General features: G+C 41.7%; 1 protein-coding gene and 1 long non-coding RNA gene across 4 annotated transcripts in view; one reads left to right on the forward strand and one right to left on the reverse strand.

Annotated features, from left to right (window-relative positions):
* The window catches only part of LOC140659845 (uncharacterized), a 40,660-nt gene extending 38,703 nt beyond the window's left edge, over positions 1 to 1,957 (reverse strand). For all 3 annotated transcript variants that reach the window (XR_012045243.1, XR_012045244.1, XR_012045242.1), the window contains exon 1: positions 1,535 to 1,957. This is a non-coding gene — a long non-coding RNA (uncharacterized lncRNA). The remainder of the gene's footprint in view (positions 1 to 1,534) is intronic.
* Positions 1,958 to 2,098: 141 nt separating this feature from the next.
* Positions 2,099 to 14,833, forward strand: part of ATP2A2 (ATPase sarcoplasmic/endoplasmic reticulum Ca2+ transporting 2) — a 49,297-nt gene continuing 36,562 nt past the window's right edge. The window contains exons 1-4 of the mRNA XM_072879983.1: positions 2,099 to 2,996; positions 4,094 to 4,111; positions 4,204 to 4,286; positions 12,482 to 12,586. Coding sequence (XP_072736084.1) covers positions 2,879 to 2,996; positions 4,094 to 4,111; positions 4,204 to 4,286; positions 12,482 to 12,586 — 324 coding nt within the window. The 5' untranslated portion in view covers positions 2,099 to 2,878. The remainder of the gene's footprint in view (positions 2,997 to 4,093; positions 4,112 to 4,203; positions 4,287 to 12,481; positions 12,587 to 14,833) is intronic.

Genomic DNA, 14,833 nt, shown 5'->3' on the forward strand with positions numbered 1-14,833 from the left:
ATGTTGCATATGCACGTAATATGGGGACTGACATTGAGACTAGCATGCAGAGGTGTCTGAAGGCAGAAGTGCATATGTATATACTCGTGTGTTAGAGGAGACCGAAAACTTTGGTGTGGGTTAGGTGGCCTGTGACAGGCATTGATCAGCAGTTTTGTTAGCATTGAGTGCATACTTTCGAAGACATATTGTTTTGTAAAAGTATTAATTTCAGATGCATGTGCACCTTGTGACTTCAGTTATGTTTTGGGGATGATGGGATCATGTGTTCATACAATATCAAGAAAAGTATTAAAACTAGGTAAGAAACTTACAGTAAACTATATAAACTATATAAAACTGTCATATTGACATTCTTTACCTCTGTAACAGTTAGGGTATGTCTATGTATGTGCAGTGTGAGGTAGTGGTATGAGAAGCAACATAACTGTATTCAAGCAACATTTGGTCATGCTGATTAATCCTGCAAGCAAGATAAAATTAATACAGGCAAGGCATGGAATAAGAAATTGTCATACCCGAACCAGATCATCAGATCCAACTCGTGAATTTTTATTCAGAACTGCCCTGTCATGTGTAGACAGGCTGTCAAGTAATCCTTATCTGGACATTGGCTAGTTAGAGGAATCTTTTAGGGGGGCAGCTGTACTTCTGCTAGAAAGGATATAGGGCCACACATACCCTAGAACATTGTAATTTTGTATTGGCTGTTCCCTCTCCTTACTCCTTTTGCTAATACAGAGGTAAGGCTAAGATATTTTCCTTCCAGATCAGACATAGTTTCTCATAGCGTGGTACTGTGCGTGGTTTGTAACAGTGATGGATATGCAGATTGTATGTAGGATCTGCATTTATGTAAGCCAGCACACATGTAGAGATCAGCTTTTATATTTGCACACGCATATACAAGAACATCACTTGGCACCAAGTGTTTTCATGGGAAGGTATTTATATTATGCACTGAATTGCTTGCTATGTGTTGTGTATGTATTGCAGGTGTCATTAATGTCAGTTGGTGCTGGTCTCTCTGTATTGTCTTCATTGAAGTTTCTGTGAATTATTGGGTAGGATGGCTGTACCAGTCAGTTTTCTGTGTTCTATATTGGTTTGTGAGTCTGTCTCAGTTACTGAGATACTGTGCTGAGGAGAGCTGGTATCTCACACCACACACGCTGCTGAAATCACACTGTGCAGTTTATACCTCCTTACGTTATCTCTGTGCAAGCCAGGGCTGAGTGTGCGTGTCACTGTTATGCTGGCGGGGCAGGGTGCGATGGCTGCAATGGGAATCAGGGAAGTTGTGCAAAAGACGTTGCTCGGTGTCAGCGCAGGCCGCGGAGCAGGGGCAGGACCTCTAGGGAACGAAACCCCTTCAGTGCTAGCATGGAGGCACACAGCCCTCAATTCTCTCCTCTGGCGCGCTCCTGGCTGGATGAGGCTCCTGTCACGACAGAGGCAGGGGGCAGCCACACACTCACCCTTTGGCTGGCTGAGGCGCCTGTCACGACAGAGGTGTGCGCAGCCACACACTCACCCTTTGGCTGGATGAGGCTCCTGTCCCGACAGAATCGAGGGCAGCCCCCACAGGCAGGCCGACGCTCCTGTCACGATATGCGCCGGGGCAGCTCCGCGCCAAACCTCTGCCCTGAGGCCCCTATCGCGACACGCGCACTCCGGGCGGCGGGCAGCTCTCCTCAGTCGGCACGCGCTGCCGCCAGGGCAGCCCCGCTCCCCCTCAGCCACCAGGCGCGGGTTGAGGCCGGGACAGAGGGCGGCCGCGGCGGTTCACGCCGGGGCAGGGGGGCGGGAAAGCGGCCACCCCACCTGCGGGCCTCTCCCACGGCGGAGCGGAAGCGCTCCCGCCGCCGCATGAGGCCTGCATCACCCGCCTCCGCCTCCTCCTCCTCCTCCGAGCCGAGGGCGGGCGGCCGCGCTGCGCAGGGCCGCGCCAGGCGCCGCTGCCACCGCCTCAGCGCCGCGGGCGGGGCCGCGCCTTCCCCCCGCCCCGCGCCGCGCGCCCCGCCAATGAGCGGCGTCCACATGCCGCGGCGGCGAGAGGGGCCCGGGCGGCCCAGCTCCCATAAGTTACATTAGAGCAGCCGCCGCCGGTGCGCGACCGGAGCGAGCGGGAGCACAGCGGCGAGGCCGGGCGCGGGGGGGCGGGCGAGCCCAAGCCGTGACGGCGACAGCGGCCTGGGCCGGCGAGGGAAGGATCGGGCTGCTGGGCGGGGGGGAGCGATTCCGACCCTTCCCGGCGGAGGCGAGGCCGGCAGCGGGGCAACTGCGCCTTTTTCTTCCCCCTGCTTCTGGAGGCGAGCGGGGTGAGGCGTGCCGTTATCGCCCTCCGCGGGGGCGGCTCGGAGCCTGGTGAGGCGAACGGAGAGGCCGCTCGGCCACCTGGACGCGGCCCATCCCTGCGCAAGCACCCGCCGAGCCCCCCGCACGCCCTCCCGCGCCCCTGAGGCGACAGCGGCTTCGGGGATTCGCGCCTCTCTCCTCCTTCTCCTCAGCCGCCCGCCCGGGGCCGGGGCGCGCCTGGAGCCCCGCTCATCCCCGCCGGAGAGGCGGCTCGGCTCCCTCCGGGGGCGTGTGGGGTGGGAGGGGGGCGGGGGCTTTTTTTTCCGGCGGCTTTCCCTTCTTTTTTCTCTTTTTTAAAAATTTTTATTTTTATTTTTTTCTCCCTCCTGCCTCCTTCGGGAAGAGTGAGGCGCTGAGGTGGGCTCGGGGGCTCCTCTCTGTTGCGGGAGAGGGTCTATGGTGATAGCACGGGGGCGGTGTGGGAGAGAGCGAGGGGCTGAGGAGGGGGCTCGCCGCCGCGCTCGCCGCCGCTGAGGAGGAGGAAGAGGCGAGGCACCATTTGCTGCTCCCTGCCCCAGCCATGGAGAACGCGCACACAAAGACTGTGGAGGAAGTTTTGGCTTATTTCGGCGTCAACGAAAGCACCGGGCTCAGCCTGGAGCAAGTCAAGAAGCTGAAGGAGAAATGGGGCTCCAACGGTAGGTGAACCGGCCCCACGCCGCCCGCCTCCCTCCGCCGCGGGGATGCTGTCGCTGGCAGTCGTCGTCTTCCCCCTCCCCTCTGCTCCCTTTTCCACCCCATTTTCTTTTTCGCTCATCCTTCTCGGGGCCCTGTTTCAAGGCCTGTCGTGTGTGTATTTGCAAAGCCGGCATCTCTTACAGGACCCGGAATAGGAGCGAGGGAGAGAAGATGGCTGACTTGAACTCCACCTCGTGGGTTTCTTTCATACCCCAAGCTCACAGGGCTGCTTTGGGAAGGAGGATGTCACCTCCGTTTCCTTTCACCTTAACGGTGGGAAATCTTTTTCCATTCTGAAATGAAGCGCTGTGGGGTTTTCTTTTTTGTCCGTCTTGACCTTCATTTTTCCCTGCTTTTCAGTGCCTTTCTGTCCCTTATTTTACATTCTTCTCTCGAGTCGGGGAACAGAATTCAGCCGATAAGGTGTTTCTTTTTTTTAATCCTTATTGCTTGGCCTTCCTAGTCCCTTTTGAACTCCCATGCCGTTGTGTAAAAATGAAAAGCTGTGAGAAGATTATACGGTGGGGTTTTGTGGTTTTTTTTTTTTATCTTTAACACTGCTTTTCTGCCTCTTGAATTACTAAATCTAGTTGTGGGGAAATAAAAGGGAGAGCAGAAATAAGAAAATATCCTTAAAACGTAGGAAAGAATTTGGAATATTTTGAACCAAGTTTGGTGGTTTGGGTTTTTTAAGTGAATGTGGAGGAAAACCTTTGTCAGAAAGCGTTTGAAAAGCATTTTGAGCCTCTTTGACCCTTTGTGTGCAGCAACAGCAGAAGTCCCACAGCTGGCTGGAGTGATGACTTGGCTGAATCGTAACCCTTAGCACGTTCCGGCTAACCTGTATGTGTCTTAAAATGCAAAATTGTCGGGCCTATTCAGTTGCTCTGATGAAAAGAGCCACCTTAATGGGGCTTTCAGTATGTCTGTCAAATCCAACCCAGTTGAGTGTGCAACTCAGGAATAATATCTGGTGGATGCCTTATAATGCTCTAATGTGTTTCCTCAATGGTTTCTTTTCTTTGACATGCTTCCTGGAAAAATCTTCCACTGACAGAATTACCGGCTGAGGAAGGTAAGCATGTTCATGAAATCTGCTAATTCTTGTTGATAATTCATCTTTTTTTTTCATGTGCATAACTAAATGGCTTTGTTTACATATTGCAGGAAAAACCTTACTCGAGCTTGTGATTGAACAATTTGAAGACTTACTAGTTAGAATTTTATTGCTGGCAGCTTGCATATCTTTTGTAAGTATGAATTTTTTGTTTAATTTCGTAGGCTTCTGTATCGCAGAATGACAGATGTTCCAGTATATAGGAACTGTACATACTGAAGTTATTCTGTTTCTCAAAAGGTAGAAGTATAAGTTATGAATTAAATTGCTTTCTCTTAAATTAGTTGCCTTATGAAAAGGTTTCTGTATGCTAGAAAACAAAATTTGAGGGAATCTTTCATTGCATGAGTCATAAGTACGTAACTACACTAGGCAGGTATTTTTAAAAGTGCTTCTCATTCAACCCAGTTTGCCTATTTGAGGTGGGATTTCCCAATGCTTTTGTTGGCTTTGAAAACTAACCTTGAGTAAGTGTTTAACTGGACGTTCTTCTTGCCTTTGAGTTAATCGTTATCAAGCTCAATGTATAATCATTGGAAGACATTTTTGGATGCAATGCAGACTGTAAATAGAATTTACATGGCGAATATTCCAGTTGCCTTCCCTTCCTGATAATAGCAAGGTGACAGTTGTTGCTTTTGACAGTGACAAGAATGATGACGGCTGTGATGGCACCATTGTTGACCAAATTTGGTAACTGACCTTTGGATAGTCTAGTCATTAAATGGACATCTTGCTTTGCATACAGGATTAAAAGAACAAGAACACTTTTAACTTTTTTTGTTTAAAGCATGTTTAGGCAATCTTTCTATATAATGTGTAAAGGGTATGTGGTTGCTGGAAAACTGAGCAAAGGCAAAGTATAGAAGGAAGATGAAAGCTGTATGTCTTGGGGAGCTGGACAACGGAAACAAAAGTGTGCAGAATATTAAACTGTTTAGGTAGGAGTAAAAGTCTATAGTAGACTTTGCCCTGGAGTTGTAATTAACTACTTTAAAAAAATCAATGCTGCAGCTCTTGGGGGGAGTGGAAATTGTGGTGACTCTTTAGCTAAGGGCAAGCTAATTAGGATGAGCAGAGGAGAATGTACTCTGAAGCTGTTCTGTTTGATGGGGGAAGGGTTGCACTGTTGTGGCTGCTGCAGTATATATATTGTGTTGCTGATCCTCCACCAAGAGAGGTTTCAGCTATCCCTGCGCTGACACCTTTCAAAGCGCTTTGGGTTTTGGTATGCATATACCATTACCAGCTGAGCAATGATTGGTGGCATTGATCTTGACCACGGAGACAAACGTGCCTTACTCACTCCTCTGTTTCCTGGGAAGGAAATCAGGCTGGCTACAGAAAATTGAATAAACAGGTCATTCAAAAGCTTTTTTTCCTCTTCTTTCCCATTTTCCCCTCCCAGAGGGTGAGAATGGGATGTATTTTTGTTCCTGAAAAGTCAGGAATGTTTCTCATCTCATGAGATAAATGACAGTACAGAAGTTTGTTAGCCTTTCATGCCAGGGTACACTATTTGATTTTATTATAACGAAGTAAGTGAAAAATCAAATTCAGCAAACTTTAAGCTTTTATTGCTGAATCTGAGTAAGTATGATACCAGACTGACAGAGGTCATATAACATACACTGCCAAGCCCTCTTTGAAAACTTGATTAGTAACTGGATTCAGTTTATTTTTTCAGTATGCTTAATTTTCCTATCTAATTAAGAGGAGACTGTAGTCTAATGGAGTGTGGGACAGATCTAGGTTCTCTGCTTCTGTGCAGCTGGCATGGTATATGACCTTGGGGTACTGCTCTGCCTTTTCTGTCTCCTATTTAAGAGTTATGGATACCCACTATAAATTGATGTTAGTAGTAAAGATTTTATCTTTTTGATGAAATATGAAAGAAAAAACTAGATATATTATAATTCTGGTACTTTTAAAAGCACTTCCCCTTTCTGTTTGTTTCTGCCTTTTTCCCTGCTCAGGTGATCATCTGTTGTCTGTTTTTCTTAGGTTTTAACACTCTTCTTTATGAAAGCGTATTAGAGACTTCCATAGTAGCTATAAAGAACTGTTGAGTATGTTGATATAAAGACTTATTGCTGCAAAAATTGGATGTAATTATCATCACCTAAATTCTGGTGTTCCTGAAAATGTTTGAATAGAGTACGTAGCTGGGTTAGGCTTGTAGACAGTAACTGTTCCTTGAGAATACTTGAAAATATTACATTAAAAACTGGAATTATACATAATGCTGAGATTACAAATTATGCTAAGTCATCTTCTGATAGAACAACTTAACGCTAGAGCTTAACTTCAGTGTGTTTATTATGCTATGTCTTACAAGCCTTAGATATTCAGTTTTTCCATTCATACTGTTGCAAGGCATGCAAAACTCCCAGTACAGTAGAGATCTTGAAATGGATAATTAGACTTAAAATGGAGTCAGTTAAATTTGCGTTGGTTTTGGATATTGAGTAATACCGTTGAGAGCTGCTCTTTAATGAGTCAAGACTTCTGGCTTTCTTGGGGGCAGTGTCAGATCCCACAGAATCATACTGTGGAACTTAGGGAACTGCTGATTCTCACTTCAATGACTGCTTTTTACTATGATTTATTGTTTGATAGACCATAAACTGCAGCACTTGAGTAGAAAGTAGGACATTGTATAGTGTACCAATAGAAAGTAAGGTTGGATAATGGTTCCTGTTTGAAATAATTTTCAGCTGAAGACTTGGAGGCCTGGTGTATGTCCCAAAGGGGATTTTCATCAAGATGCTCAAATAAATAGTTTCCTTTGAATGACAAGGGATGGGAAAAGGTGGCTTACCAAGGGCTTAAGAACAAATGACCCCAAAAGCCCCCAAGTCTTTTGAGTTACTAGGGGGGGGCTGAGTGTTGGAATTGGGCATGAATATATACCACTGACTTAATTTTTTTTAAGGGTGTTTTATTTTATCGTGTCACTGAAAACTTACTCTAATTTGAATTTGGTTTTTCTGACAATTGAATAGAGTATGTACTTTGTGCTAGTGGTAGCAGATCTATGTGTGCTTTCAGGAAAGGCATAGGTGCTGTTAGGGCAGTGAATGTAGCAGTGTTCTTTACCAGCTGTACATTGTCAACTTAAAAAAAACATGTTGAAGATTGAGGTATGAGAGAGGATCTTGAGGTGTATAGATTATTGCTTTGTGTCATGGAAGCTTTTCTGGTAATTGTGTTGTGATCATAAATCACACTAGATTCTTACCATTATGACTGACTGCACAGAAACAGCCATCTTTAACATTGATTTTTTTTTTTTTGCATCTTTTAACATTAGATTTTTGTGCAGAAACATCCCCTTTTACATACAATATAAACTTCTCTGTTCAAAGTGCCTTTTGTGTCCTCTACTCCCACACTCCCTGTCAGGTATGTGTCAGTAAAATAAATCAGACTAACAGCTGAATCTGTGTCACCCTGGCTGATTGTAGGGGTCATATGTTGCCTGTTGGCTGTAGATGGTGTCCTACATTCCAAGTCAGAACTGCTGTTACAGATGTGCCTAGTTAGTAACAGCTTAAATTCTTACACTGTTTCTTCTTCAGTATTTTTCTTGGCATTAAGTATGGCTTTTGAAGAGAAACGATACAAATAATTTCTGATGGTGAGTAAATGGATCTATGCATAGGCTTGGGCCTTGTCTTGGTGTTGTGTGGAATCTGTGAAGCCTATGCAGAAATAAACCTGTAGAGTGTATCTCAGCAGTTCAAGGGCCTTCATAGCTCAACTTTCTAGGTGCAAGTAAGAGGATGTTTAATTTTCCATGAACTATGGCTTTTAATTCTTGCTACTTCTGGAGCATGTACTCAAATCAACAGTATTTACGTAAAAAAACGGCTTGCTTTGCTGTGTAAATGACAAGTTGCAAGATGTTACCTGTGTATCTAATGTAGAATAATTCTTTGGTAAAGCGTATATACTTTAAACAGTGATATATGCTTAACCATGCAGTCTTATCTTTGCATCACACTTACAGTGAATTTTCTTCTACAATATGCAGCATAGACTATAAACTCTACCAAAAACTTAAGTATTAAAAAGATAGTTAAATACAGCATCCTAAGAGCATTCCTCTTTTCTTTTCTTTTTTCTTTCCCCCCAATTATTTCTTTGATTTCTAAGCTGACTTAGAAGTGAATGTTCTGGGAATGTTTTCTACTAGCGGATATCCATGTTTAGATTAAAACAATATATTGTGATTTAGTCCAGAGATTATTATAGCCTGTAATTTAACATGTGTACAGCCAAATCTGTGTTAAAAGGTACACAAAGCTACTCTTGGAGTAAGATGCGTCAGTAAAAATGTTGCAGGCTTTGCCCTGAAATCACCCCAAAAGCTACCTGTTAAGGTCACTAGGAGGGAGCATGTGGCACAAGGTAAGGATTGCTGTAGTACATTACACTGGCATGCTTTTAGCTAAACTCGGATTGCTCAATAGCACCTGAGATACCAACTGATGGTTAGGGGTGAATAAACTGTGAGAAGGCATTGTGATTCCATTTTACTTTGTAGTAATTAAACTGTGGGTTCTATATATCTTTATTTTTTTTCCTTATTGCTATACTAATCGCAGGAATGTATGTGTTTTCAGAAATATGGAGTAGCATATCTGATGGGTGCTTACAATCTGCTAACTCAGTAAAGTTCTTAATTTTGTACTTATATCTGTGGTTGAGATCCCCCCCCCCCCCCTTGGGTAGCAAATTAGAAAAAAGTCTACTGAATAATGGAACTAAAATTGGGAGGTTTTTCTTCAGTATTTCCTGGTGTTCAGTATAACTGACATTGAACAAGTATCAGGACTACTAAAACAGTTTGCATCTGCTTAATTTTAAGCTAATTTGTATTGAAAAAGAAAATCACTAAAAGAGGGTTTTCTGAGCAGTAGTTAGTACTCTGTCCAAAATATTAATTCACATTAATATTAAGTAGCCCAATCTTAATTAGTCATAACAAATAATCATATTTATCATAATAATCATATTAATTAGTCCAATCTTAATTCACAGTATTGTATGATAAGAAAGCTCTCTTAAAAGCAGTCCATGGTTTTACATGACCTGCTTTAATTAGTCCAGGGCTGCTTCTTGTTACAGTGAGATCTTACTCTCCCAGCTTGCTTCTAAGTTTCCATTGCCAAAATGAAAAACAAACAAAAAACCTCGTTGGGTTGCTGGCAACAAACTAACTGCTTTTCCTCTGTTAGTGGTAAGCAGGTACAGCCTGCTTGGGCAACAGAATTCTACCTTGAAATGTCCATTCTCTACTCTGATTTTGTTACTTCATGATAAATAGTCAGCTGAGACAACTTGCCTCCATAATTTACCTTACAATACAGAGATACTGAACTTGTAGAAATGCAAAAAGCTGTAAGGACACTTCTGTTCTTGTAGCTGTTTTCATCAGTAGTCACTTAATTTCTGGCTGACTTCTGCATTGTACCTCTGCCCCTTTTTACAAATAACCATGAAAACTAAGTGCTATTTGCCTGTCATTGTGTATTTTTTGGCTTAGTGTCCTGCAGGTCCACCCCATTAGGCTTTGATTAAAATAGGCTTCTGCAAGCCATAGCTCTAGCAGCCCTAAAGCAAATATGCTGAATGAAAGTTGTCCTTTAAGCTGCTTACGTCGGCTGTTGATATGGGACTTTTGTCTTGCTATTAATTTCCCTTGTATTTTCAGACTTGCGTTTCTCTTGAGCAATTATCTTACTCTTTTTTTCCCTACTCTTTTAAGCTTCTTAAATATATGGTAACTCTACTTGTTGACCATACTGCCTGAACAGTACATTGGAGATCAATGACCTGGAAATTAAGCTGTTCTACATGCGAGTCTTAAAGTGATTAGGGCTGAAATATACGGTGGGGCCCTTCTGAATAGTAGTCAAATAAAAGATCTCTCATTGTAAACCTCTCCAGGGTCTTAAAAGTGTGCTAGTGGAAACTTTTTGACTAGGACTCAATGTCTTGGACAAGAATTGTCTAGTCTCTACCAGGCTTCAGCATATGATCTATTGTTACTAAAAACGCCTAGTTAAATACTTGTATTCCTTGTTCTACTTTCTCTTTAGTTTTTACTGTGGTTTTGTTTTTACTTCAGGCTACTATCAAATAATAAACCTGACCTGTTACAGCAATGTGTTGTGTATCACGCATGTCCTAAATGGAGTGTTAATATAGCTGTAGTCTGCTATAATAAAACCAAGAACTCATAATGTATTCTGTTATTTATATGTCTATATTTACTGAAACGTTCTAGAACCAGAGCTTAGATCATTCCACTGTTAGTAATTGTGTGGAAACTTTTGGGGAGAAATGTGTGTTGCTGGCTTTCAGGATTAACTAGATACTTAATTTTAATCTGGTCACAGATTGATAATTTTGCCAAAAAAACCCAACAGTCAAGATCTAAAACATCAGATCTGTTCTGTCAGAATCTCTAATCTGAGTTCATCTGCTCTCTTTGAAATAATGGCTTGTTGAAAGAAAATATGGCTTGTTGAAAACTTAATTTTGGTTCTCCTTGACATACTTGGATCTTGCTGTGCTTGTAGCCACTTTCCTTACCTCTTAAAGTTGCAGGCTTTCTCAATGTTATTTTACAGCACACGTGGTCTTCAGTCTGAAAAGATTATGGTCTAGCATTGTGTAAATGTTTTGTTCCAGTTAACCTTGTAGGTGGCTGCTCTGTTCAGAACATCACAAAATGATTGAATTTACTTGCTTTGTTGGAAGCAAAATGGGCTCTACAGAATTCCAATAAAGAAAGGGAGGGAAGAAACAAATACTAAGCAGCTTTTCTGGTGGCGGTGTGTGACCTTGTATACACTAAGAAAACTGGAAATGTACCATTAGCCATTTCTGTAGCTCCACTGGAGACAGCAGTGCTGGTGCAGAGTAAAAGCTGTCCATGATGTAAGGGGCAATGCGTGGAGTGAAGACTACAGTGTCGACTGTATGACTGCTCTGGCGGGTCAAATGACAGAAGTTGTTACTGGGGATTGGAGATTAGTGGTGTGGGACGAGGGAAGAAATACAGAGATGTAGAGAGAGTAAGAGGTTCTAACTAAATCTCTTCTCCAGAGGGATTACACAGACCCTCAAAACGTTGTATTGCCAATTGGAATGTTTCAGTCTTATTAATCATAACCTGGATCTTACAAATTTATCCTTTTGTAATAAAATTTGTTGTTGCCTTGAATTTGCTTGACAGTCTGTTTTCTGCTTGAGGCTTTCATGCTGCTGCTGCTCCTTCCTTTTAACATCCTGGAGTGTTTCACAATTGAGCAATAGCTCTGAGCAGCATGTTGGTGGAATTACGGCGCTTGCTTTAGTAACGGTTTGCTCGCTGCAGTCTTCTAGTGATTCAGAGTGCTGTTGCCTGACTACCAGCCCTAATTATCTCAACACGTTGTTCCTATTTACTGTCGCTTTCCAGGCTTCCTGTTGCTCAACATGTTGACAAAAAAGCTCTTCCTCTCTGGTCATGTTAGCTTGACTTTTCAGTTACTACAGAACTCTGCAGAGGCCCTGACATATACCTGTTCAAGTCAAGTGAATGGCAGAAGCCTAAAACTAGAGTGTAATTCTAAAGCAAATGAATTAAAATAAAATCTATGAGGAGCCTTTTATGCAAGTCCTCAAGTTGCTTTACTTTTAAAAATCCAGTTTTAATTTGAGTTTTATCAGCTACTCAGCTCAGAATTCAACTTAAGATGTAACTATACAATTAACTTAGATGCTTCAATAAGACACTACTTGTATTTAAATTCAGTAGATGCTAATTTTTTGTGTCTACTTATGGAAAACTTGTAAAGCTGTTTTCATTTATGTGTCTAAGTTATTGGTAAAGAACAACTAACTTTGTTAAAATTCAGATTCTGGCAAGGTTTTAGTGCTTTAAGTAGTCAAACTGATGGGTATGCATCCTGTTTTAGACAGTAATGAAAAATTTTTTGAAACTTTTCACTGCCATAGCTATTGTCACAACTTCTGCTTTCATTTGTGAAGCAAAAGTAGCAGTATGTTTCCCAAATAAATAGCTTGTGCCTTTAAAAGAAGAGCAGCCTTGGAAATGAACATTGTACTACTTTAGTAAAGATTCTTTTTCTCCTTTTCCATTGCATATTGCCAACTCATTCATCAAGTACAAAACTACAACTTGGAAGATTGAGGGGTTTCAAAAATTGCTCAAGTCTAAGCAGTTGAACGTCAAGCTCAAACTTACTGGGTCTTAAGTTTGCAAGGTGTCTGTGTAAATCAGTAATCTAAATCATTGTGTTTCTCTTACAGGTCCTGGCCTGGTTTGAAGAAGGTGAAGAAACAATCACAGCATTTGTAGAGCCTTTTGTAATCTTACTTATATTAGTAGCCAATGCAATTGTGGGAGTGTGGCAGGTATGCAGATATTTTTACAATATCAAATCACAAATGTTTTGGGGTTTTTTTGTTTAAGAGGAAAGACTGTACAGTGTAGTGTCAGGTGCTTCATACAATGTAAGTAATATGTGTTGCTAACTTTTGATTCCTGAGAGTCAACATACCATAACACTTATGGACAGAAAGTGTTGACTTAAAGGTAAAATGAAAGCTTCAGAAGTATTGCCAAAAAGGCAAAGTGCCCATCAGTGTGTTTGGTCACACACTGGTGAACATATGAACTAGGCAGTCCAGAATGAAGGCCTCAACAGGAAATAAATCTTGCAAAGCTAAGAAACAATTGATTGGATTGGCTTGCGAAAAAAGGGGGTTTGTCCCAGCTAAGGAACAAAGGATGGAACAATTGTAATCTAGTTTCTTGTCTGTTTCCTCCTGGGACAAATGCTATGTCTTAGTACATTTATTAATACATTTAATACAATATTAATTCTTCCTATTCAATTACTATAGTACCTATTAAGTGTACATCTAAAGACTGCATGTTGATCAAAAGGTAGAAGTTTCTTCTGAAAACAACATTAAATACAATGAATTTTTTCCTACGTTATCAGCGAGATTAATTAGATAGCTTTTAATAAATTGTATCGGCAGTAACATTCTAACACTTCTTAAGATGCCAAAACAAAATTGTTCATATAACTTTAGTTTACTAATTTCATCACTTCAGACAGAGCATGTTTTATTAGAATTGGTTTTCTGCAGATAAAAAGTATTCTAGGATTTTTAGGGTAACTTAAGTTCTTTGTAAAGTTGGTTTTGGTGGTCTTTTTTTTTTAAAGGGGTGGTGGTAATATGACATAATTACTTGCTATCTTAGCAAGTTAGGTTTCATGCTTTAAAAAAAAAAAAACCAAACAAAACCAAAACCACAAAACCAACCCCAAACTGTCCAAAATAACAACAAAAATTAAGAGGAGGACCCCTATTAACAGGTTAAAAGAAGAGCCTACACACTGGAAGCCACCAGAAGTGGCCTTGAGTGGCGTTGCTGCACATTCCTGTGCTCTGTTTTGTGCTAGCATAAGTATGCTGGTTGAAGACTAACCCTCAAAGTTCAATTTTCAGCAGTACCCAGCTTGCTGTGCAACTGCTAGAGCTGGTATGGAGGGCAGAGGTAATGTCAATCGAGGGATGATAGCATTGCCCCCTTAACTGTCATTTGCTATTCAAGTCTTCATAAAACAATTGTGCAAGAATTAATCTTTAACTTGAAACTTTGAGTTAGAATTCTGCATGTAGTAATTGTAAGTATGAAATGTAAAGCTATCTGTATAGTTTGGGGATTTTCTTTTGTAGTTGTATACCCTGTTGTAGGAAATAACCAATTTTTTTGCAATGTGATAGTGTGCAAAGAATACATATATATCTGTACATGCAGCAAACTTAATTGTGAAACAGAATTGCTGTGCAGATTAAATGACTCATTCCCTTCTTTTAATGGGCATGGAAAATAAGTCACAGTACGTAGTCTCCACCCATAAATGTATCTGTTTCTACAGGCACTAGATGTGAGCACCTGAGTCATTGACTTAGCTCTGCCCTTCTCAACTTTTCCTCTCACGTGCCCTTTTCCCAAAGTGCCATCTGCTAGTACTTCAGTGGTTGGCAAGATAGTCTAACTACCATAACTTCAAGCAAACTGGGAACAAAAGGTAGAGCCTAACACACTAAGATGGCTGTCCTAGCTGAATCTTGCTTAATTCTTTCTTATTTCTCCTTTTTGAAGGAAAAGTTCTGTTCAACTAACCTTCCATTTGTGGGACTTTCTTTTGTGCCTTTAAGGTTTTGCCTAATGTTAACTCTTAGTTAAACCACAGAAAAGCAGTATCAGCATTATTGTGCTGAGAAGCAGAATTAATTTACTTGGTGGAATGAGGCTAGTATTAATTATAGCTATAGGTCTGCGCTGGTATCTGTGCACTGCCTGTCACTGAGCTGTGCCATGTAAACATTAGTCCTTCAAGGTAGTTTTGGTAATGCTGGTTTTCAGCTGCATTGTTATGTGGAAGTACCTAGTACCTCAGCCTTTGAATTTCTGAAGATTAGGTTTCTGCTTTGAGACATGCAGGAGGAAGTTTTTATTATCTGGAAAGGCTGGTATATATTTGAAATGCAGACATTCTAAAAACTGTGTGCAGCCTTACCATTATCTATAATAATCAGGACTATATGATGTTTGTCCTTGTCAATAGGCTGGAAAATGGA

Source organism: Ciconia boyciana, chromosome 15, assembly GCF_034638445.1.
Source record: "Ciconia boyciana chromosome 15, ASM3463844v1, whole genome shotgun sequence".
Lineage (NCBI taxonomy): Eukaryota > Metazoa > Chordata > Aves > Ciconiiformes > Ciconiidae > Ciconia > Ciconia boyciana.